The sequence below is a fragment of the Eptatretus burgeri genome, chromosome 2 (assembly GCF_056783735.1).
Source record: "Eptatretus burgeri isolate ZD-2024b chromosome 2, Ebu_testis_v1, whole genome shotgun sequence".
In the NCBI taxonomy this organism is placed as follows: domain Eukaryota; kingdom Metazoa; phylum Chordata; class Myxini; order Myxiniformes; family Myxinidae; genus Eptatretus; species Eptatretus burgeri.
In genome coordinates, this window is record NC_140962.1 from 70,596,429 (window position 1) to 70,618,928 (window position 22,500).

At 47.1% G+C, this 22,500-nt stretch overlaps 1 protein-coding gene across 4 annotated transcripts in view; it reads right to left on the minus strand.

Moving 5' to 3' along the window:
• Positions 1-22,500, minus strand: part of LOC147032266 (uncharacterized) — a 243,837-nt gene that overhangs the window by 114,829 nt on the left and 106,508 nt on the right. Inside the window, exon 1 of one of the 4 annotated variants that reach the window (XM_085869686.1) lies at positions 20,738-20,992. The exons of 2 other annotated variants lie outside the window; for them this stretch is intronic. In XM_085869686.1, coding sequence (XP_085725812.1) covers positions 20,738-20,819 — 82 coding nt within the window. In that variant the 5' untranslated portion in view covers positions 20,820-20,992. Of the gene's footprint in view, positions 1-20,737; positions 20,993-22,500 lie in introns of those variants that run through there. One more of the 4 variants, XM_085869688.1, reaches the window with a different exon arrangement.

Consider the following 22,500-nt stretch of genomic DNA (forward strand, 5'->3'; position numbering starts at 1 on the left):
GGAGAAAGGGAGAAGGATGGGATAGGGTGAGAGAGGGGGAGAGGAGGGGGGGTTGGAATTCTGACAGATGTGATGCCCGATTTAATGTCCATCCGAGAGATGGCACACACATTGATGAATCATACTTTCTGTGAAACATGGGGATGATAGTTTATAGCTGGATCAGGATTTGAACCCTGGCTCGACAGCTTCGAGCAAGCATGTGTGCCTCTCGGCTATCCTGCCACGATGTGGCGATTCATTGCTGTGTAACTGAAAACATTTTTTACTAATTTATTATTACTTCTTAAGGCCGGACATGCCCACACCACCAAACACACTGCAGTTTCGCCGTGGAAGTTTGTAAAGATTGAAGCTTGAAGCTTGAAGAGCACTGCAAGCAAGCACTCCAATGACATGATTGAAGAAACTTTTAATAACGAAACATTACATTTTTTTTAATGTGGATTTGTCTATGCCAAAGTGAAGGGTCATATAATGAAAGGAGATTAAACAAAAGGGGAAACGTGGTGAAAAATAAAATGCACATTTTCAGTGAGCAAGCCGCCATCTGATACACCGCAGAACAATGCGGAGTCAACGCAGGTGAGTACTAACTGAACTTTGTTGAATTTGATTGATATACAGTATTCAGTGACAGTGCGAATATAGAGCACACACCAAGTGGTTTAAGCACTCCAACAAAATTGTTGATAAGGAATGGCTCGCTTGGCAAGTGATTAGCAATCGCCAATGTGTCAGAAGAAATACCTCCCGTAGATGCCCAAAATGTGAAACCATGTCCAAATTGGACAAATGACACTTATTTTTTTAGCAGTTGGAACTGCTGCTAAGTTCAATTCTGGAGCTTACATTTTGTAATTCGGTTTAGTTTAAGACATTCTATCGCTTATGGCATATGTGGAAATTAAATAAAGCCATGAACGCTGGCATCTCCGGGCATTTATAAGCATTGCGATGCATCTAGGGATTCGTGGGTATGACGATCAGGCATTCAGTAATATGAGTGAAGAAAGTGAAAAAGAAAAATCTTATTCTTAAGAAATTGTTGCTGTCTGTTCCAAGCCAAAGCACTGTTGAGCAGGCCAAAAATAAAATGGTGGCTTAAAACTCTTGCAAGTTGACTGAGGGCGAACCAAGATGGCAGCACGCCATCTTGTTAAAGCTTATTATGGTTTTTCGTTATGAGCACCCCCTAAATTATCTTCAAAAGGGGTGCTTAAATTATCACAAATACCTAATTTTCATTAATGCATCACCATGGTTTTGGAGTTATGAAGGAGACCGACGGAAGGACACACACTGACATTTATTATTTTATATACTATATATATATATACCCTGGTGATATAATATGACCTGGTGTTGGCTTAATGCTTAGAATGGTGAGCTTGGGAACCTAAGGTCTGAGTTTCAAATCTGGCTTGGCTGTTGAATTAATACCAGGTGGGGTTGACTCAGCCTGTGATTTGGGAACTTAAGGTCATTATTTCAAATCTTGCGTGGCTGTTGAATTAATACCAGGTGTGGTTGACAGCCAGTGATCCTTCTGAGGTTGGAAAAATGAGTACCAGCTTGCTGGGATGACTTAGCCATTTGAGTATCCAGCGTTGGAGTGGTGACCTGTCCAGGACTGTGCCCAACAGCCCAGGAGACTGCTTTGGCAACAGTGATGCTCTATATAGATTATGGCCCTGATGGATATATATATATATATATACTGTATATTTTTAATATATATTTATATTGTTGCGGTTCAAGGAATCGCATCCCTCCAAAGCAATAGCAACCATCATATAGCAGTCCCTAAACAGTCATTACATTAATATATGTTCAGATAGCCCCTTCCCTTTTGTCTTGCGGGACAAGGGGACAGTGTGTTGTGTAAACTTCATAGATCGGTCTGATTCTCTGATTTCATTCTACTCTTATTCCTGAGTTAAATCCCAGCCACGTACGCCCTTCGCTGTGAGATGGGTCCTCAGCGAAAGCCAAGCAGGCATAATTCCGGACACCCCTCTGCAGAAATAGCCTGCCAAACGCTCGTGCAGCGGTAATTTCCACCCAATGGACAGAAGGCGCACCCAACACGACGCCCACGCTGCACGGAACACGTACTGAGGAGATGGAAGAAACGGCACCCTAAATGTTGGAAACTTTCAGTGCACACTCGGCACACACTTTTCCACCCATTTCTGCATTTAATAGCGAACGTAGTGAGTTTCATACTTAACGCATGCACATGAGAGAATAGGAAACAACAACAACAACAACAACAACAACAACAACAACAACAACAACAACACAATACCCCTGACGATTTTGAATCCATGTCGTTGGCTATGACACTTTTGCTTCCGGTTTTTTTTTTTAAAACGCTGTGCGGTGTATAAACACGATTGGGTTTTATTTCTATCTTGTGAATATTACTTAACGCGTGCATATGAGAGAATAGGAAACAACAAAAACAACACAATACCATGGCAATTTGGAATCTGTCGTTGGCTATGACCCTTTGGCTTTCAGTTGTTAAACGCTGTGCGGTGTATAAACACGATTGGGTTTTATTTCTATCTTGTGAATATTACTTAATGCGTGCATATGAGAGAATAGGAAACAACAACAACAACAACAACACAATACCATGGCAATTTGGAATCCGTGTCGTTGGCTATGACCCTTTTGCTTCCATTTTTTTTAGCTTCTGCTTTTTTTTTGGTTTCCGGTTTTTGTCATAGGGAATGATGCATGCCGGGAAATAAAGACATCGTCGGAGACATGAAAGACCCAAATAATATCAGACATGGTGTGTATTTCCTCCACTGATTTTAATAAAGATATCTCCTGCATCATCAAAAATTATTTTTTAATCGTGATTTAAGTTATTTGATCGCTGATCCCGAATCCAGGCCGAAGTAACCGGAAATTGCGTATACAGTTGTGAACAAGTTGTAGGTAAAGTCAGAAGCGAATGTAAGAAGAATACTACGTTCACTTTTAGTATTCATTTTTTTAGATGGAATCCTGTTCTAGGTGGTGTAGTTGTCGTTGTGAAGGTAATGTTAAGGTAATATTTATTTTTTCATAGCAAAAAGACTGTTTAATTTGATGTATTTAAGGAGCGAATGTAAGAAGAATTCTACGTTTGCTTCTCGGCTTTGCCTATTCCATATTAATTATATATATATATATATATCTATATATATGTATGTGTATATATATATATATACATATATATATATATATACATATATATATACATATATATGTATACATGTATACATGTATATATATGTATGTATATATATATATATATATATATATATATATATATATATATATATATATATATATATATATATATATATATATATATATATATATATATATATATACAGTATATATAAAAATATGGACAGTGTGAAGTCCACACACCCCAGGAGACTGGGGTCCTTGTATGCTCTGTATGCTATATTAAATATAGAACAAGCCTATACTTGGTGCCTTTCCTCAGTATGACTATTTTCAAATAGTTAAAAAAAAAAAAATCAAATTATGACTATTTTCAAATCGTGAAAAAAACAACAATACATTATTTACTTTGAGCCAGTAAAGTAAAAACAAGTTTACTGGCTCCATTGTGTAATATATAGGGGGGGGGGATTAAAGGGGATGTGAGTAAAGCAAACATGACTGGATGGTACGGAGGCTCAAAGGTAAGTGTACTTACCTTGGAGCTGCCTTGTCTGGGTTTGATTCCCAACCCCACTATTAATTGTCAGATTGGTGTTTCACAGAAATTATGTTGCGAAATAAAGTGGGCCATCCCTCAGATGGATGTTAAGCTGGGTGTTCCATCTGCAAGCATTAGTAGGTGAAACGTAAAGATCCCACGTTGCCTTTCGCAAAGTGGGAGCGATTCTTTGCTGACACCCTGAACAAATTACAAATTCGTGCCACCTTCAGTTGAACTTCAGGCCTGGCCAGCCATATGTAAAAGATTTGAGCAACAAAATTCCTTGTTTGACCCAATAATAAGTTTGGGGGCCAATAATTCAGTAGTAATAGTAGTAGAGAATGGGTTAAAGCTAATACTGTGACAGTGCATTTTACTGCAACATCCTATGACAACTGTGCTTCCAACTATTGTGCAAGATGCTTTAAAATATTCTGCATGATGTCTCCAAACAAATTATCTGCTCAGGCTCTGTCATGAAGGTAAGTGGTGAAACTGGCATCACGGTGATGGCACGTTGGAAATGTATCGACTGTAGAAGACCTTTAACAAATCTATTAGCAATGCAATGGCGGATCCAGGGGGGTTCACCGGGTGCACGTGGACCCCCCTCCCCTCCACCCTTACAATTATGTCACATGATTGTCGTGCTTAGGGTGTCGAGCTTGGGATCCTAGCGTCGTGAGTTCAAATCCCGCTCAGATGTTCAATTAATACCAGGTGGGGTTGACTCTGCCTGTCATCTTTCCGAAGTCGGCAAAATGAGTGCCAGCATGCTGGTGTCCTGTGTCGGAGTGGCGACCCATCCAGGATTGTGTCCAATAGCCGAGGAGACTCCTTCGGGAGTACCAACGCTCTGCACAGAGTATGGTCCCAATGGATGGATGGATGGATTGTCGTGCGAGATATCACTAGACAATCGGCAATCACTAGACAAGACACGAGACATGATTGAATTCCAAGAGATAAGGTGGAATATTGAATGAGCCCAAATCGATCAGTTAAAATATCCAAATAAGTGAATATTTAGTCACATCCATTAAGCTTGTATTTTGGGTTTGTACAATTTGCAGGAATAAGTTTGAAAAACTCATTGTTGCCTCGAGGTTTCAATAGCGTATGGGAGAGAGACCCTCGGGGTAAATTGAGACATTCCGTCTAGCAATTATCCTTGGCTAATGATTTGAAGTGCCAACACATTGGTTCAATATTAAACTTTTATTAATGAAAAAATAATTATCTTTTAATCAACCAAATGTTCACATTCAATATCATCAGCCAAGTATCCTACCAACTTCCGCATCATGGACGGATGATGGACGGATCATTATGGGAGTGTGGGGGAGGTTGTCCCAAAGCACCCCAGTTCCCTCTGCAGTAGTGGGTTAATTGTTAATTAAAAATGACAATACACACCACACCGTTACAAAATGGTCAATGATTTTAGTTCATCTTTGCTAAGAAACAGGTCTCATGGTCTAATACGCAAACTTCTGTGGTTATGGACAACACAGATTTGTGATGCCAACATAATGAGTTTTCTTCAGTTGGTATTACAGTTGAAACAGAGTAAGATTGACAGTACAACACATTATTAACCACAACAAAAAGCCTGGTGTTGGCTTAATAGTGAGGGTGGCAGGCTTGGGAACCTAGGGTCAGATCAGGTAGGTCAGCTATGGGAGCATGCGCCGGAGCAGCTCGACGCTGCGTCCATTTTCCGCCGGTGCTCCAGGGGCCCCCATCTGGCCATCCCTCAGGCAGATGCCTGGCCCACCCCATTTCCTGAGACGCTGATCAACCTGCTGCAAACACGAAGAACGTGGTCAGCCCATTGGCCTCCTCCACTTACGAGGTTCCCTCACTGAGAGAATCTAGTGAGCAGGATCAGCATCATGAAAACGAGCCACATGTCCACACAGCCACAGCTGACGCTCACAGACTATACAGGTAACAAATCTAATTTGAGTCTCTCTCAGCAACCGCTCGTTGGACACAAAGTCAGTCCAGCGATAGCCAAGGATTCTCCGAAGAGAGCTGGTACCAAAGGAATTAAGTCTCCATCTCAGATCCCTGGTCAGAGTCCAAGTCTCACATCTAGAAATCAAGACTGGAAGCACCAAGCACTTAAACACTCAGACTTTCGGCCTCCCTCACAGGTACCAGAAGCGCCACACCCCATGATCCAGTGAATCCATGACTCCACAGGCCCGACCCAGATATCTATTGACCTCTGGCTCACAACTAGCAGAGACATGAATATCACTGCCAAGGTAAGTGAATCTCTCCATGACCTCAACATCCTCACCACAAACAGGCACAGACAAGATAAAAGCATCCAAGATGTGATTGAAAGCCTGGATCTTAGTTTTTACCCAGGAAACCCGTAATCCCAGTGGCTCCGCCTCCTCATTCAGCACCTCGAGGGCCCCCAAAAGGATATCTAAAGTCTCCGCAAAGATGACTGCATAATCTGCGAAATCAAGGTCAGAGATCTGACATTCCTAAACAATGCACCGCAGCTTGATCTCTCTGACATCCTCCCTAGAATCCAGTCCATACAAGTGCTGAAAAGTGTGGGGGCCAGTACAACACCCCTGACGAACTCCAGTAACAACTGGAAATAAGTCAGAGATGGTACCACCACATCTCACAGCACTCTCAGTATCAGAGTAGAGTTCAGACATCAGATCGATCAGTTTTGGTGGCACCCCACGAAGACCAAGAATCCTCCAGAGGGCATCCCGATTCACTGAATCGAACGCTTTACAGAGATCAACATAGGCTGCAAGCAGCCCCTGCCGAAATGCTCGCCTGCATTCAGTAAGGATAAGAGCAAGGATACGTTCAATCGTTGTCCTCTTTGGTGTAAAGCCTGACTATTCTGGGAGCTAGTGCTCAAGCAGATGGTGGCGAACCCTATCAAGAATGATCCGAACAAAGACCTTGTGCCCGGCACTGAGAGCAGCGTCACCCCTCGGTAGTTGTTGCAGTCCTGGCGATTACCCTTCCCTTTCCAGAAAACCTAGGGTCCCGAGTTCAAATCCTGCTCATACTGTTGAATTAGCACCAGTTGGTTCGACTTTGCCTGTCATCCTTCTGAGGTCGGCAAAATGAGTTCCAGCTTAATGGCAACACGAGCACCGCATCAGTGGCACAGCTGCGATTCCAGAATTTAAAAAAAATGATACAACCAGCAGCCACAGGTTACATATAAAACAGGAACAACAACAACCACAAGGACACATTTGCACATTTCCATGATGTGAACAGAGATACATGCACAGGTTAGATCGATAAAGGTGTGTGGCTGGGATGTCTAAGCCATAGTTTGGTTGAGCAGAAACGTGACTCGAGGAGGAGCTAAACGACAGAGGCCATCAGATTCAGAGAATATAGGAAGATCAAAGGGGACACAGGGAGGCAAAGAAATCTTTTATGAGTGGATGGGTGTCGTGAAAGGAAAGGGGTGGGAGGGGGTAGCAGGAGAGGGTCAATGAGAGTAGAATGGTGCAGTGGTGGGGATGGGAGAAAGCATACAAGATAAAGATGGGTGGCATTCTTTGAGGACTAGTGGGAGTGACATAAGACACAGGAAGTCGGTTCCACAGCCAATATAGTAGAGGGATTAAGAAATGAAGGTGGGCGTTCAGCTTTGAATGATGTCGTTTGGAGGGTAACCAGCTTTGGGATGATGTCGTTTGGAGGGTAACCAGCTTTGGGATGATGTCGTTTGGAGGGTAACCAGCTTTGGGATGATGAATCAAACTCGACCAAAAAGTGATCTGCCCATTGGTAAAGGAGTTTCTTACCCAACTACAATATAGAATGCTAACAAAATGGAGCTGTCCATGCTGCCCCATTCATTCAGCTTGTAAACTTCATGGAAACCACGAAGATACAAACCACTCAATTCGGAGCCTTGAATTCTAGTCTCACCAACTTTTGAGTTGACTCGTCTGGATTCGACTCCAGACAGAATATGGTGATCCGGCTGCTAACTGTCACCTGGTGCTATGACGGCAGGACGTTTCATCCTGGAACGCACCACCTTTCTTAGGAAACGCGAAGCCGGCTGTCTCGTCTACCAGCACCTCTTGTAGACGTTATAGATCCATACGGTATAAATTTCGAAAACAGGAGGTCATCGTGTGCTGTATCATGAGCAAACTATACTACCTTGCCCCTGATCTATGGGAGTGCTGCATCAGCTGTGCCTCAGTATAATGATATAACCTAACGAACAAAGCGCGTACATCATTGAGTGCCCGTCAAATATGCCCTCATCAAATGTATAATATTAGAGTTTATTGACTCCAAGTTCTACTTCGTGTCCTTTAAACGAATATTCTGGAAAAGTTGGGTGGGAAGCACTTCTCGCAGAAAACAAACGCTGCTTGAACTACTTCCCAACAAACCAGACATCAAGTTCACAAGTTGTGGTCATGATGTTACCAGTGAGGCTGCAGAGAGGATTTTGATAGGCTGAAACGCCCAATTTAATATTCCACTTAACACCAAATCTCCAATTATTACCAGGAATTTCCAATCATGTATGTTACTCAAACTACACATCAGTACCGACAGTGAAATCATTAATTGCTACTACCCTATAATCTGCTTTTTGAAAAAGGTTGGAAAGGGGGGTGGGGGGGTGAGGACTTGGGCTTGGGAGGTGGAGGGGTTCAGCTGCTTCTTTCGTATGCAGCACAAGGCTATGGGGGTAGCATCATTGGCTGAGGGTGCAGCAGTGCCGCTGACGCTTTTGGAAGGGGGAGTTGAGGACTTTGGCTGGGGGAGTTGATGGTGTCGCATTGCCCTTTGTAGATTATGGCAGGAGTTTCGAATTTGTTCATGGTGCCAGAGATAGCTCGTCGACTCTTTGCGAAAGACACCGTGGGATCTTTAACGTCCAACAACTAACACCGACGGACGGGACGCCCAATATAAAGTGCATCTGAGCGACAGCGCAGTCATTGATGAATGACCCTGCCTGTGAAACTCTGGGATGACAGTTTGTAGCAGGGTTGGGATTAGAGCCCCGGTCAGACAGCTTTGAGGTGAGTGTGTGTACCTCGAGGCCACACTGCAAGCCCTGGGGTAGCTGAGGATTTTGGGTTTGTGGGGAGGGAGTCGTGAGTTTTGAGGTTGGATTTTGGGGGGGGGGGAGTTGTGGATTTGGGGGTTGAGAGGCTGTGGATTTCGAGGTTGGGAGGTTGTGGATTTTGGAGGTTGTGGATTTGGGAGGTGGGAGGTTGTGGATTTGGGGGTTAGGAGGTTGTGGATTTGGGGGTTGGGAGGTTGTGGATTTGGGAGGTTGTGGATTTGGGAGTTGGGAGGTTGTGAATTTGGGGGGGGGGGGAGTTGTGGATTTTGGGGTTGGGAGGTTGTGGATTTGGGGGTTAGGAGGTTGTTGATTTGGGAGTTGGGAGGTTGTGGATTTGGGAGTTGGGAGGTTGTGAATTTGGGGGGGGAGAGTTGTGTATTTTGGGGTTGGGAGGTTGTGGATTTGGGGGTTAGGAGGTTGTGGATTTGGGAGTTGGGAGGTTGTGGATTTGGGAGGTGGGAGGTTGTGGATTTCGGGGTTGGGAGGTTGTGGATTTGGGGGTTGGGAGGTTGTGGATGTGGGAGGGAGGTGAGTTGTGGATTTCGGGGTTGAGAGGTTGTGGATTTGGGAGTTGGGGGTTGTGGATTTGGGAGTTGGCAGGTTGTGGAGTTGGGGGTTGGGAGGGGAGAGTTGTGGATTTTGGGGTTGGGAGGTTGTGGATTTGGGGGTTAGGAGGTTGTTGATTTGGGAGTTGGGAGGTTGTGGATTTGGGAGTTGGGAGGTTGTGAATTTGGGGGGAGAGTTGTGGATTTTGGGGTTGGGAGGTTGTGGATTTGGGGGTTAGGAGGTTGTGGATTTGGGAGTTGGGAGGTTGTGGATGTGGGAGGTTGTGATATTTGGGGGTTGGGAGGTTGTGGATTTGGGAGTTGGGAGGTTGTGGATTTGAGGGCGGGGGAGAGTTGTGTATTTTGGGGTTGGGAGGTTGTGGATTTGGGGGTTAGGAGGTTGTGGATTTGGGAGGTGGGAGGTTGTGGATTTGGGGGTTGGGAGGTTGTGGATTTGGGAGGTTGTGGATTTGGGAGTTGGGAGGTTGTGAATTTGGGGGGGGAGTTGTGGATTTTGGGGTTGGGAGGTTGTGGATTTGGGGGTTAGGAGGTTGTTGATTTGGGAGTTGGGAGGTTGTGGATTTGGGAGTTGGGAGGTTGTGAATTTGGGGGGGGGAGAGTTGTGTATTTTGGGGTTGGGAGGTTGTGGATTTGGGGGTTAGGAGGTTGTGGATTTGGGAGTTGGGAGGTTGTGGATTTGGGAGGTGGGAGGTTGTGGATTTCGGGGTTGGGAGGTTGTGGATTTGGGGTTGGGAGGTTGTGGATGTGGGAGGGAGGTGAGTTGTGGATTTCGGGGTTGAGAGGTTGTGGATTTGGGAGTTGGGGGTTGTGGATTTGGGAGTTGGCAGGTTGTGGAGTTGGGGGTTGGGAGGGGAGAGTTGTGGATTTTGGGGTTGGGAGGTTGTGGATTTGGGGGTTAGGAGGTTGTTGATTTGGGAGTTGGGAGGTTGTGGATTTGGGAGTTGGGAGGTTGTGAATTTGGGGGGGGAGAGTTGTGGATTTTGGGGTTGGGAGGTTGTGGATTTGGGGGTTAGGAGGTTGTGGATTTGGGAGTTGGGGGGTTGTGGGGGTGGGGGGTTGTGATGTTGGGGGGTTGGGGGGTTGTGGGTTTGGGGGTTGGGAGGTTGTGGTTTGGGGGGGGGGGGGAGAGTTGTGTATTTTGGGGTTGGGAGGTTGTGGATTTGGGGGTTAGGAGGTTGTGGATTTGGGAGGTGGGAGGTTGTGGATTTGGGGGTTGGGAGGTTGTGGATTTGGGAGTTGGGAGGTTGTGAATTTGGGGGGGAGAGTTGTGGATTTGGGGTTGGGAGGTTGTGCATTTGGGAGTTGGGAGGTTGTGGATTTGGAAGTTGGGAGGTTGTGAATTTGGGGGGGGGGGAGAGTTGTGGATTTTGGGGTTGGGAGGTTGTAGATTTGGGGGTTAGGAGGTTGTTGATTTGGGAGTTGGGAGGTTGTGGATTTGGGAGTTGGGAGGTTGTGAATTTGGGGGGGGAAGAGTTGTGTATTTTGGGGTTGGGAGGTTGTGGATTTGGGAGTTGGGAGGTTGTGGATTTGGGAGGTGGGAGGTTGTGGATTTCGGGGTTGCGAGGTTGTGGATTTGGGGGTTGGGAGGTTGTCGATGTGGGAGGGAGGTGAGTTGTGGATTTCGGGGTTGAGAGGTTGTGGATTTGGGAGTTGGGGGGTTGTGGATTTGGGAGTTGGGAGGTTGTGGATTTGGGAGTTGGGAGTTGTGGGTTTGGGGTTGGGAGGTTGTGGATTTGGGAGTTGGGAGGTTGTGGATTTGGGGGTTAGGAGGTTGTGGATTTGGGAGTTGGGAGGTTGTGGATTTGGGAGGTGGGAGGTTGTGGATTTCGGGGTTGGGAGGTTGTGGATTTGGGGGTTGGGAGGTTGTGGATGTGGGAGGGAGGTGAGTTGTGGATTTCGGGGTTGAGAGGTTGTGGATTTGGGAGTTGGGGGTTGTGGATTTGGGAGTTGGCAGGTTGTGGAGTTGGGGGTTGGGAGGGGGAGAGTTGTGGATTTTGGGGTTGGGAGGTTGTGGATTTGGGGGTTAGGAGGTTGTTGATTTGGGAGTTGGGAGGTTGTGGATTTGGGAGTTGGGAGGTTGTGAATTTGGGGGGGGAGAGTTGTGGATTTTGGGGTTGGGAGGTTGTGGATTTGGGGGTTAGGAGGTTGTGGATTTGGGAGTTGGGAGGTTGTGGATGTGGGAGGTTGTGATTTTTGGGGGTTGGGAGGTTGTGGATTTGGGAGTTGGGAGGTTGTGGATTTGAGGGCGGGGGAGAGTTGTGTATTTTGGGGTTGGGAGGTTGTGGATTTGGGGGTTAGGAGGTTGTGGATTTGGGAGGTGGGAGGTTGTGGATTTGGGGGTTGGGAGGTTGTGGATTTGGGAGGTTGTGGATTTGGGAGTTGGGAGGTTGTGAATTTGGGGGGGGGAGTTGTGGATTTTGGGGTTGGGAGGTTGTGGATTTGGGGGTTAGGAGGTTGTTGATTTGGGAGTTGGGAGGTTGTGGATTTGGGAGTTGGGAGGTTGTGAATTTGGGGGGGGGGAGAGTTGTGTATTTTGGGGTTGGGAGGTTGTGGATTTGGGGGTTAGGAGGTTGTGGATTTGGGAGTTGGGAGGTTGTGGATTTGGGAGGTGGGAGGTTGTGGATTTCGGGGTTGGGAGGTTGTGGATTTGGGGTTGGGAGGTTGTGGATGTGGGAGGGAGGTGAGTTGTGGATTTCGGGGTTGAGAGGTTGTGGATTTGGGAGTTGGGGGTTGTGGATTTGGGAGTTGGCAGGTTGTGGAGTTGGGGGTTGGGAGGGGAGAGTTGTGGATTTTGGGGTTGGGAGGTTGTGGATTTGGGGGTTAGGAGGTTGTTGATTTGGGAGTTGGGAGGTTGTGGATTTGGGAGTTGGGAGGTTGTGAATTTGGGGGGGGGAGAGTTGTGGATTTTGGGGTTGGGAGGTTGTGGATTTGGGGGTTAGGAGGTTGTGGATTTGGGAGTTGGGAGGTTGTGGATGTGGGAGGTTGTGATTTTTGGGGGTTGGGAGGTTGTGGATTTGGGAGTTGGGAGGTTGTGGATTTGAGGGCGGGGGGGAGAGTTGTGTATTTTGGGGTTGGGAGGTTGTGGATTTGGGGGTTAGGAGGTTGTGGATTTGGGAGGTGGGAGGTTGTGGATTTGCGGGTTGGGAGGTTGTGGATTTGGGAGTTGGGAGGTTGTGAATTTGGGGGGGGAGAGTTGTGGATTTGGGGGTTGGGAGGTTGTGCATTTGGGAGTTGGGAGGTTGTGGATTTGGAAGTTGGGAGGTTGTGAATTTGGGGGGGAGAGTTGTGGATTTTGGGGTTGGGAGGTTGTAGATTTGGGGGTTAGGAGGTTGTTGATTTGGGAGTTGGGAGGTTGTGGATTTGGGAGTTGGGAGGTTGTGAATTTGGGGGGGGAAGAGTTGTGTATTTTGGGGTTGGGAGGTTGTGGATTTGGGAGTTGGGAGGTTGTGGATTTGGGAGGTGGGAGGTTGTGGATTTCGGGGTTGCGAGGTTGTGGATTTGGGGGTTGGGAGGTTGTCGATGTGGGAGGGAGGTGAGTTGTGGATTTCGGGGTTGAGAGGTTGTGGATTTGGGAGTTGGGGGGTTGTGGATTTGGGAGTTGGGAGGTTGTGGATTTGGGAGTTGGGAGTTGTGGGTTTGGGGGTTGGGAGGTTGTGGATTTGGGAGTTGGGAGGTTGTGGATTTGGGGGTTAGGAGGTTGTGGATTTGGGAGTTGGGAGGTTGTGGATTTGGGAGGTGGGAGGTTGTGGATTTCGGGGTTGGGAGGTTGTGGATTTGGGGGTTGGGAGGTTGTGGATGTGGGAGGGAGGTGAGTTGTGGATTTCGGGGTTGAGAGGTTGTGGATTTGGGAGTTGGGGGTTGTGGATTTGGGAGTTGGCAGGTTGTGGAGTTGGGGGTTGGGAGGGGAGAGTTGTGGATTTTGGGGTTGGGAGGTTGTGGATTTGGGGGTTAGGAGGTTGTTGATTTGGGAGTTGGGAGGTTGTGGATTTGGGAGTTGGGAGGTTGTGAATTTGGGGGGGGGAGAGTTGTGGATTTTGGGGTTGGGAGGTTGTGGATTTGGGGGTTAGGAGGTTGTGGATTTGGGAGTTGGGAGGTTGTGGATGTGGGAGGTTGTGATTTTTGGGGTTGGGAGGTTGTGGATTTGGGGATTGGGAGGTTGTCGATTTGGGGGTTAGGAGATAGTGGATTTGGGAGTTGGGAGGTTGTGGATTTGAGGGCGGGGGGAGAGTTGTGTATTTTGGGGTTGGGAGGTTGTGGATTTGGGGGTTAGGAGGTTGTGGATTTGGGAGGTAGGAGGTTGTGGATTTGGGGGTTGGGAGGTTGTGGATTTGGGAGTTGGGAGGTTGTGGATTTGGGAGTTGGGAGGTTGTGGATTTGGAAGTTGGGAGGTTGTGAATTTGGGGGGGGAGAGTTGTGGATTTTGGGGTTGGGAGGTTGTAGATTTGGGGGTTGGGAGGTTGTGGATTTGGGAGTTGGGAGGTTGTGAATTTGGGGGGGGGAAGAGTTGTGTATTTTGGGGTTGGGAGGTTGTGGATTTGGGAGTTGGGAGGTTGTGGATTTGGGAGGTGGGAGGTTGTGGATTTCGGGGTTGCGAGGTTGTGGATTTGGGGGTTGGGAGGTTGTCGATGTGGGAGGGAGGTGAGTTGTGGATTTCGGGGTTGAGCGCTTGTGGATTTGGGAGTTGGGGGGTTGTGGATTTGGCAGTTGGGAGGTTGTGGATTTGGGAGTTGGGAGTTGTGGGTTTGGGGGTTGGGAGGTTGTGGATTTGGGAGTTGGGAGGTTGTGGATTTGGGGGTTAGGAGGTTGTGGATTTGGGAGTTGGGAGGTTGTGGATTTGGGGATTGGGAGGTTGTGGATTTGGGGGTTAGGAGATTGTTGATTTGGGAGTTGGGAGGTTGTGGATTTGAGAGGGGGGGAGAGAGTTGTGTATTTTGGGGTTGGGAGGTTGTGGATTTGGGGGTTAGGAGGTTGTGGATTTGGGAGGTGGGAGGTTGTGGATTTGGGGATTGGGAGGTTGTGGATTTGGGGGTTAGGAGGTTGTGGATTTGAGGGTTGGGAGGTTGTGGATTTGGGAGTTGGGAGGTTGTGAATTTGGGGGGGGGAGAGTTGTGGATTTGGGGGTTGGGAGGTTGTGGATTTGGGAGTTGGGAGGTTGTGGATTTGGAAGTTGGGAGGTTGTGAATTTGGGGGGGGGGAGAGTTGTGGATTTTGGGGTTGGGAGGTTGTAGATTTGGGGGTTAGGAGGTTGTGGATTTGGGAGTTGGGAGGTTGTGAATTTGGGGGGGGGGGGGAAGAGTTGTGGATTTTGGGGTTGGGAGGTTGTGGATTTGTGAGTTGGGAGGTTGTGGATTTGGGGGTTAGGAGATTGTGGATTTGGGAGTTGGGAGGTTGTGGATTTGAGGGGGAGAGAGTTGTGTATTTTGGGGTTGGGAGGTTGTGGATTTGGGGGTAAGGAGGTTGTGGATTTGGGAGGTGGGAGGTTGTGGATTTGGGGGTTAGGAGGTTGTGGATTTGGGGGTTGGGAGGGTGTGGATTTGGGAGTTGGGAGGTTGTGAATTTGGGGGGGGGGAGAGTTGTGGATTTTGGGGTTGGGAGGTTGTAGATTTGGGGTTAGGAGGCTGTTGATTTGGGAGTTGGGAGGTTGTGGGTTTGGGAGTTGGGAGGTTGTGAATTTGGGGGGGAAGAGTTGTGGATTTTGGGGTTGGGAGGTTGTGGATTTGGGAGTTGGGAGGTTGTGGATGTGGGAGGTTGTGGATTTGGGGGTTGGGAGGTTGTGGATTTGGGGATTGGGAGGTTGTGGATTTGGGGTTAGGAGGTTGTGGATTTGGGGGTTAGGAGGTTGTGGATTTGGGGTTAGGAGGTTGTGGATTTGAGAGTTGGGAGGTTGTGAATTTGGGGGGGAGAGTTGTGTATTTTGGGGTTGGGAGGTTGTGGATTTGGGGGTTAGGAGGTTGTGGATTTGGGAGTTGGGAGGTTGTGGATTTGGAAGTTGGGAGGTTGTGAATTTGGGGGGGGAGAGTTGTGGATTTTGGGGTTGGGAGGTTGTAGATTTGGGGGTTAGGAGGTTGTTGATTTGGGAGTTGGGAGGTTGTGGATTTGGGAGTTGGGAGGTTGTGAATTTGGGGGGGGAAGAGTTGTGTATTTTGGGGTTGGGAGGTTGTGGATTTGGGAGTTGGGAGGTTGTGGATTTGGGAGGTGGGAGGTTGTGGATTTCGGGGTTGCGAGGTTGTGGATTTGGGGGTTGGGAGGTTGTCGATGTGGGAGGGAGGTGAGTTGTGGATTTCGGGGTTGAGAGGTTGTGGATTTGGGAGTTGGGGGTTGTGGATTTGGGAGTTGGGAGGTTGTGGATTTGGGAGTTGGGAGTTGTGGGTTTGGGGGTTGGGAGATTGTGGATTTGGGAGTTGGAAGGTTGTGGATTTGTGGGTTAGGAGGTTGTGGATTTGGGGGGGAAGAGTTGTGTATTTTGGGGTTGGGAGGTTGTGGATTTGGGAGTTGGGAGGTTGTGGATTTGGGAGGTGGGAGGTTGTGGATTTCGGGGTTGCGAGGTTGTGGATTTGGGGTTGGGAGCTCGTCGATGGGGGAGGGAGGTGAGTTCTGGATTTCGGGGTTGAGAGGTTGTGGATTTGGGAGTTGGGGGGTTGTGGATTTGGGAGTTGGGAGGTTGTGGATTTGGGAGTTGGGAGGTTGTGGGTTTGGGGGTTGGGAGGTTGTGGATTTGGGAGTTGGGAGGTTGTGGATTTGGGGGTTAGGAGGTTGTGGATTTGGGGGTGGGGAGGTTGTGGATTTGGGGGTTGGGTGATTGTGGATTTGGGGGTAAGGAGATTGTGGATTTGGAAGTTGGGAGGTTGTGGCTGTGAGGGGGGGGAGAGAGTTGTGTATTTTGGGGTTGGGAGGTTGTGGATTTGGGGGTTAGGAGGTTGTGGATTTGGGAGGTGGGAGGTTGTGGATTTGGGGATTGGGAGGTTGTGGATTTGGGGGTTAGGAGGTTGTGGATTTGAGGGTTGGGAGGTTGTGGATTTGGGAGTTGGGAGGTTGTGAATTTGGGGGGGGGAGAGTTGTGGATTTGGGGTTGGGAGGTTGTGGATTTGGGAGTTGGGAGGTTGTGGATTTGGAAGTTGGGAGGTTGTGAATTTGGGGGGGGAGAGTTGTGGATTTTGGGGTTGGGAGGTTGTAGATTTGAGGGTTAGGAGGTTGTTGATTTGGGAGTTGGGAGGTTGTGGATTTGGGAGTTGGGAGGTTGTGAATTTGGGGGGGAAGAGTTGTGGATTTTGGGGTTGGGAGGTTGTGGATTTGTGAGTTGGGAGGTTGTGGATTTGGGGGTTAGGAGATTGTGGATTTGGGAGTTGGGAGGTTGTGGATTTGAGGGGGGGAGAGAGTTGTGTATTTTGGGGTTGGGAGGTTGTGGATTTGGGGGTTAGGAGGTTGTGGATTTGGGAGGTGGGAGGTTGTGGATTTGGGGATTGGGAGGTTGTGGATTTGGGGGTTAGGACGTTGTGGATTTGGGGGTTGGGAGGTTGTGGATTTGGGAGTTGGGAGGTTGTGAATTTGGGGGGGAGAGTTGTGGATTTTGGGGTTGGGAGGTTGTAGATTTGGGGGTTAGGAGGTTGTTGATTTGGGAGTTGGGAGGTTGTGGGTTTGGGAGTTGGGAGGTTGTGAATTTGGGGGGGGGGGAAGAGTTGTGGATTTTGGGGTTGGGAGGTTGTGGATTTGGGAGTTGGGAGGTTGTGGATGTGGGAGGTTGTGGATTTGGGGTTGGGAGGTTGTGGATTTGGGGATTGGGAGGTTGTGGATTTGGGGGTTAGGAGGTTGTGAATTTGGGGGTTAGGAGGTTGTGGATTTGGGGGTTAGGAGGTTGTGGATTTGAGAGTTGGGAGGTTGTGAATTTGGGGGGGGAGAGTTGTGTATTTTGGGGTTGGGAGGTTGTGGATTTGGCGGTTAGGAGGTTGTGGATTTGGGAGTTGGCAGGTTGTGGATTTGGAAGTTGGGAGGTTGTGAATTTGGGGGTTGGGAGGTTGTGGATGTGGGAGGGAGGTGAGTTGTGGATTTGGGGGTTGAGAGGTTGTGGATTTGGGGATTGGGAGGTTGTGGATTTGGGGGTTAGGAGGTTGTGGATTTGGGAGTTGGGAGGTTGTAGATTTGGGAGTTGGGAGGTTGTGGATTTGGGGGTTAGGAGGTTGTGGATTTGGGGATTGGGAGGTTGTGGATTTGGGAGTTGAGAGGTTGTGAATTTGGGGGGGGAGTTGTGGATTTTGGGGTTGGGACGTTGTAGATTTGGGAGTTGGGAGGTTGTTGGTTTGGGGCTTAGAAAGGGGGAGGGAGTTTAGGACTTTGGGTGGGGTTTGATTTAATCAATAACTATTCATTACATAATAATGTTGAAGTTACATTTTGCGGAATATACACAGGAACCTGCATATAACAATATAATCTGCACAATTTTTAACTTTTCTGCAAGATTAGTTCAATCGATTCCGATTTGACTTTATTCCTCCATCCATCAAGTCGTGTAATCATAAGGTAGTGGGATCCAACAAAGAGATTAATTGTTATATATGGCCAGCCATAATGTGCAGCCTATGGCTGCTGGTTGCATCATTTTCTAGTTGTGCAGCTGTGCCGCTGATGCAGTGCCCTCTATTACCAGTACACTGGTACTCATTTCGCCGACCTCGGTAGGATAAAGGCTGAGTCAACCCCCACCAAGTGTTTATTCAACGACGCTAGGGGCTCGAACTCAAGACCCTAAGATCTTAAGCCAGCCACCTTAACTGTTAAGCAAACACCAGACTTCGTTACATAAGACGAAGTATGGAGACTGGATCACCATGCTGCTTGTCTTTGGGATGGTGGTAAGAATTGAAAAGTTGTTCAGAGGTGTCGGTGATAACTCACCTACTCTTATCAAAAGACACTGTTGCATCTTTAAAGTGCACCAACAACAAGTGCTGGCAGAAGGGTGTTCACCCAACACATCCAAGGGATTGATCATCGCCCTCCATGTGAAACACCAGGTTGACAGTTTATGGCTCGGCTGGGATTCAAAGCAGACTCGACAGCTCAAAGGCGAGTACACACACCTACAAAACAAATGTATACTAAAACAAAACTTCCTTCATTTCACTCATTGTGCTTTAATGTGGGCCACTGACTTACGAATACTTTCCAAGACCAAAACAAAATTGGTCTCGTTGTACAGAAGGATAGAAGCGAGTGAACCCTTACCATTTCGAGAAATGATACCAGTGGGATTTCCAACTCCACGAAATTTAGTGTTCATAAAACAGCAGAAACATTGATCTTGGAATTCAATAAGACTCTGCATTAAATATAAACCAAGATCGGAGCAGAAGACATTTAAATCGATTTGGATAAATCATATACGGGAGGGAAAGGCATTGCGATCATGATTAGCTTGAAAGTAATTTATTTCTTGTTTCATTTTACACGATAATAGTAAAAGAATGATGATAATAATATTAATAATAATAATAATAGTAGTGATAATGATGATGATACATAAAATAAGCGTTGCACGAGTTATCATAAAATGCTGACAAACAACCTGCTTACTTGTTCCGAAGGGCACGAAATTAGTTGTGGTTCGTTTCCACTTACAAACCGTGCCGTGAAACCAACAGCACTCTCGTATCAGTGCACACATCGATCCAACATCGCTGGAGATTTCGGAATATCAGTGCGCACATCGATCCAACATCGCTGGAGATTTCGGAATATCAGTGCGCACATCGATCAAACATCGCTGGAGATTTCGGAATATCAGTGCGCACATCGATCAAACATCGCTGGAGATTTCGGAATATCAGTGCACACATCGATCCAACATCGCTGGAGATTTCGGAATATCAGTGCGCACATCGATCGAACATCGCTGGAGATTTCGGAATATCAGTGCGCACATCAAACTGACCGCTGGAGATTTCGGAATATCAGTGCGCACATCGATCAAACATCGCTGGAGATTTCGGAATATCAGCGCGCACATCGATCCAACATCGCTGGAGATTTTGGAATATCAGTGCACACATCGATCCAACATCGCTGGAGATTTTGGAATATTAGCGCATACATCGAACTGACCGCTGGAGATTTTGGAATATCAGCGCGCACATCGATCCAACATCGCTGGAGATTTTAGAATATCAGTGCGTACATCGAACTGACCGCCGGAGATTTTGGAATATCAGCGCACACATCGAACTGACCGCTGGAGATTTCAGAATATCAGTACGCATATCGATCCAACATCGCTGGAGGTTTCGGAATATCAGCGCGCACATCGATCCAACATCGCTGGAGATTTTAGAATATCAGTGCGTACATCGAACTGACCGCTGGAGATTTTTGAATATCCGCGCGCACATCGAACCAACATTGCTGGAGATTTCAGAATATCAGTGCGCACATCGATCCAACATCGCTGGAAATTTCGGAATATTAGCGCACACATCGAACTATCATCGCTGGAGATTTTGTAATATCAGCGCGCACATCGAACTATCATCGCTGGAGATGTTGGAATATCAGCGCACACATCGAATCATCATCGCTGGAGATTTTGGAATATCAGCGCACACATCGAACCAACATTGCTGAAGATTTTGGAATATCAGCGCGCATATCGAACCATCATCGCTGGAGATGTTGGAATATCAGCGTACACATTGAGCCAACATTGCTGGAGATTTCGGAATATCAGCGCACACATCGAACCAACATTGCTGAAGATTTTGGAATATCAGCGCGCATATCGAACCATCATCGCTGGAGATGTTGGAATATCAGCGTACACATTGAGCCAACATTGCTGGAGATTTCGGAATATCAGCGCACACATCGAACCAACATTGCTGGAGATTTCGGAATATCAGCGCACACATCGATCCAACATCGCTGGAAATTTCGGAATATTAGCACGCACATCGAACTATCATCGCTGGAGATGTTGGAATATCAGTGCACACATTGAACCAACATCGCTGGAGATGTTGGAATATCAGTGCATACAGCGAACCATCATCGCTGGAGATGTTGGAATATCAGTGCACACATCGATCCATTATTGCTGGAGATGTTGGAATATCAGTGCACACATCGATCCATCATTGCTGGAGATTTTGGAATATCAGTGCACACATTGAACCAACATCACTGGATACTTCGGAAAAAATTGTGAGTGGAAATATAGGAGAACTCTGAATTGGTTTCGGAATAGTAAACTCCTCGTTTTCCCCTGCTCGATGTTTCACTCCCATGGGTGGTCGTGCGTACTGGTGAGATGGGTGCGAATGTGGGGCAGGATCCACTTACTGACAGAGGAGGTATCTTGAGCGCTTACAATCGTTATCGCGTGGCTTGATACGAGAAGCAACAGGCACACGACGTTGAACATGTCTACTGCAGTTTAGACATGCACACTCTGTGTACGTCCGGCGAAGGAGATGTGACCGGAAGGATGGAGTCCCCAGGTTACCGTGCGACCATACACAGATGGACTCCCCCTCCTCAGTCTGTCCACACGTCTCCCAGCCCAAGCTCCGACGTATATCGGTCGCTACTCCCCAGGGCAGGTACGGGTCTTTATGAGACACAGAGATAGAGGGGGGTTGATGACTGTTTAGCCAATAGTCACTCTTCTTTACTCCCATCAGAGTAACGCGACCCCGCCTATACTCAGACCCTCTTGCCCCTTCCACGAGCATCCTCCCTCAATGCATTTTTTGCTCTCGTACCTCCAGTACTCGGTCTCCTTGTACTCAATTATAAATACAGGCCGTAGTCTTCATGCAGACGAAGTTTAATGATCACTGGGAAAGAAAACACAGTGGTGTGACATCATAATGGTTTCAAAGTTGATTTCACAACTTCCCTTGCAGCCCTTACCTTCTGGTCGAGCTTGTGGTTTCGAGCGACCAAGACGTTGTGGTGTCTCGAAAAACATACCACCAGGTGGTTGTTGGAATCTACGAAAATATGCCACTTACAGACACAATAAAGTGATTACTTGTAACGTATATTCTGATTACAAATCGTGATTTTGTATTAAAATATCTCCGCAAATGTAAGAAAGCAGTCGTAGAGGTGTGAGATCTTCACATGACAACAACAAATCAGGAAAGTGGGGGCAGTGGGACGTAGCCACAGTCTTATAGCTCCTGGGATTTTGTCAAACAGAGATTGATGTACACACCTGTACATGACTTCACATATGATAAAGTTTCATTTTTCTGAACAGCAATTGCTTTGTTGCAATTTCGGACAGAAATGACCCCCTAATATGGTTTGGAGCACATAGGTCTGCTGAACCCCCCCCCCCTTTGGTGAAGGTCCTTAAATTAACTTTTCAGATTATTGCTTCACTTAATCAAATGATATTAGATGACATATTTAGTGATGTGATACAAGTAATACTGAGACAAGTCATTTACAATGAAAAATTAGAGCGACTCACAGCCTCCAAGGCCTTTGTCTGTCGTGCAATGTAGTACAGTACTGCTCTCCACTATGGGCTGATATGCCAGCATTACATCCGTCTCTCCTGCATTCTGTGAAATTTAAAGCCCTCAAAATAATTGGAATCTCTAGCCATGAGTCTGAAGTACAAGGTGTGTTGCTCTGACATCGCAGGCAAGTCAGTGGCCTCGCAGGTTTTTTATTTTATGTTTTATTTTCACAGCCTCTCCACCATTCTAGCTTTATCTGCTCTCTTAGCTCTCTGACCCTCCAAACTGCTCCATGATGCACAACTTCTTCCAGTAACCCCCTCCTAGTTAAACTTGCCAAATTATGGAAGTTGAACCAGTAGGGGGTAGAAGAACACGTCCATCCTGGAGCACAACAAGGCTACACTTACTTTCAGATATTTTGATTTATGGACGCTTTCCGATGGTTTTGTGATGTTTTTCCTGGTGTATCGGCTTTGATGTCCATTGGCACGCGAAATTTCAGCTTTCCACGTAACGCAAAAGGTGCCGAACATTAATATCAGTGAGTCTTTGGGTGGTTAGAATGAGCTTGGTATATTAGATACTAGCAAATACAACCCATCACTTTGCTGATGGGAATATTAAGTG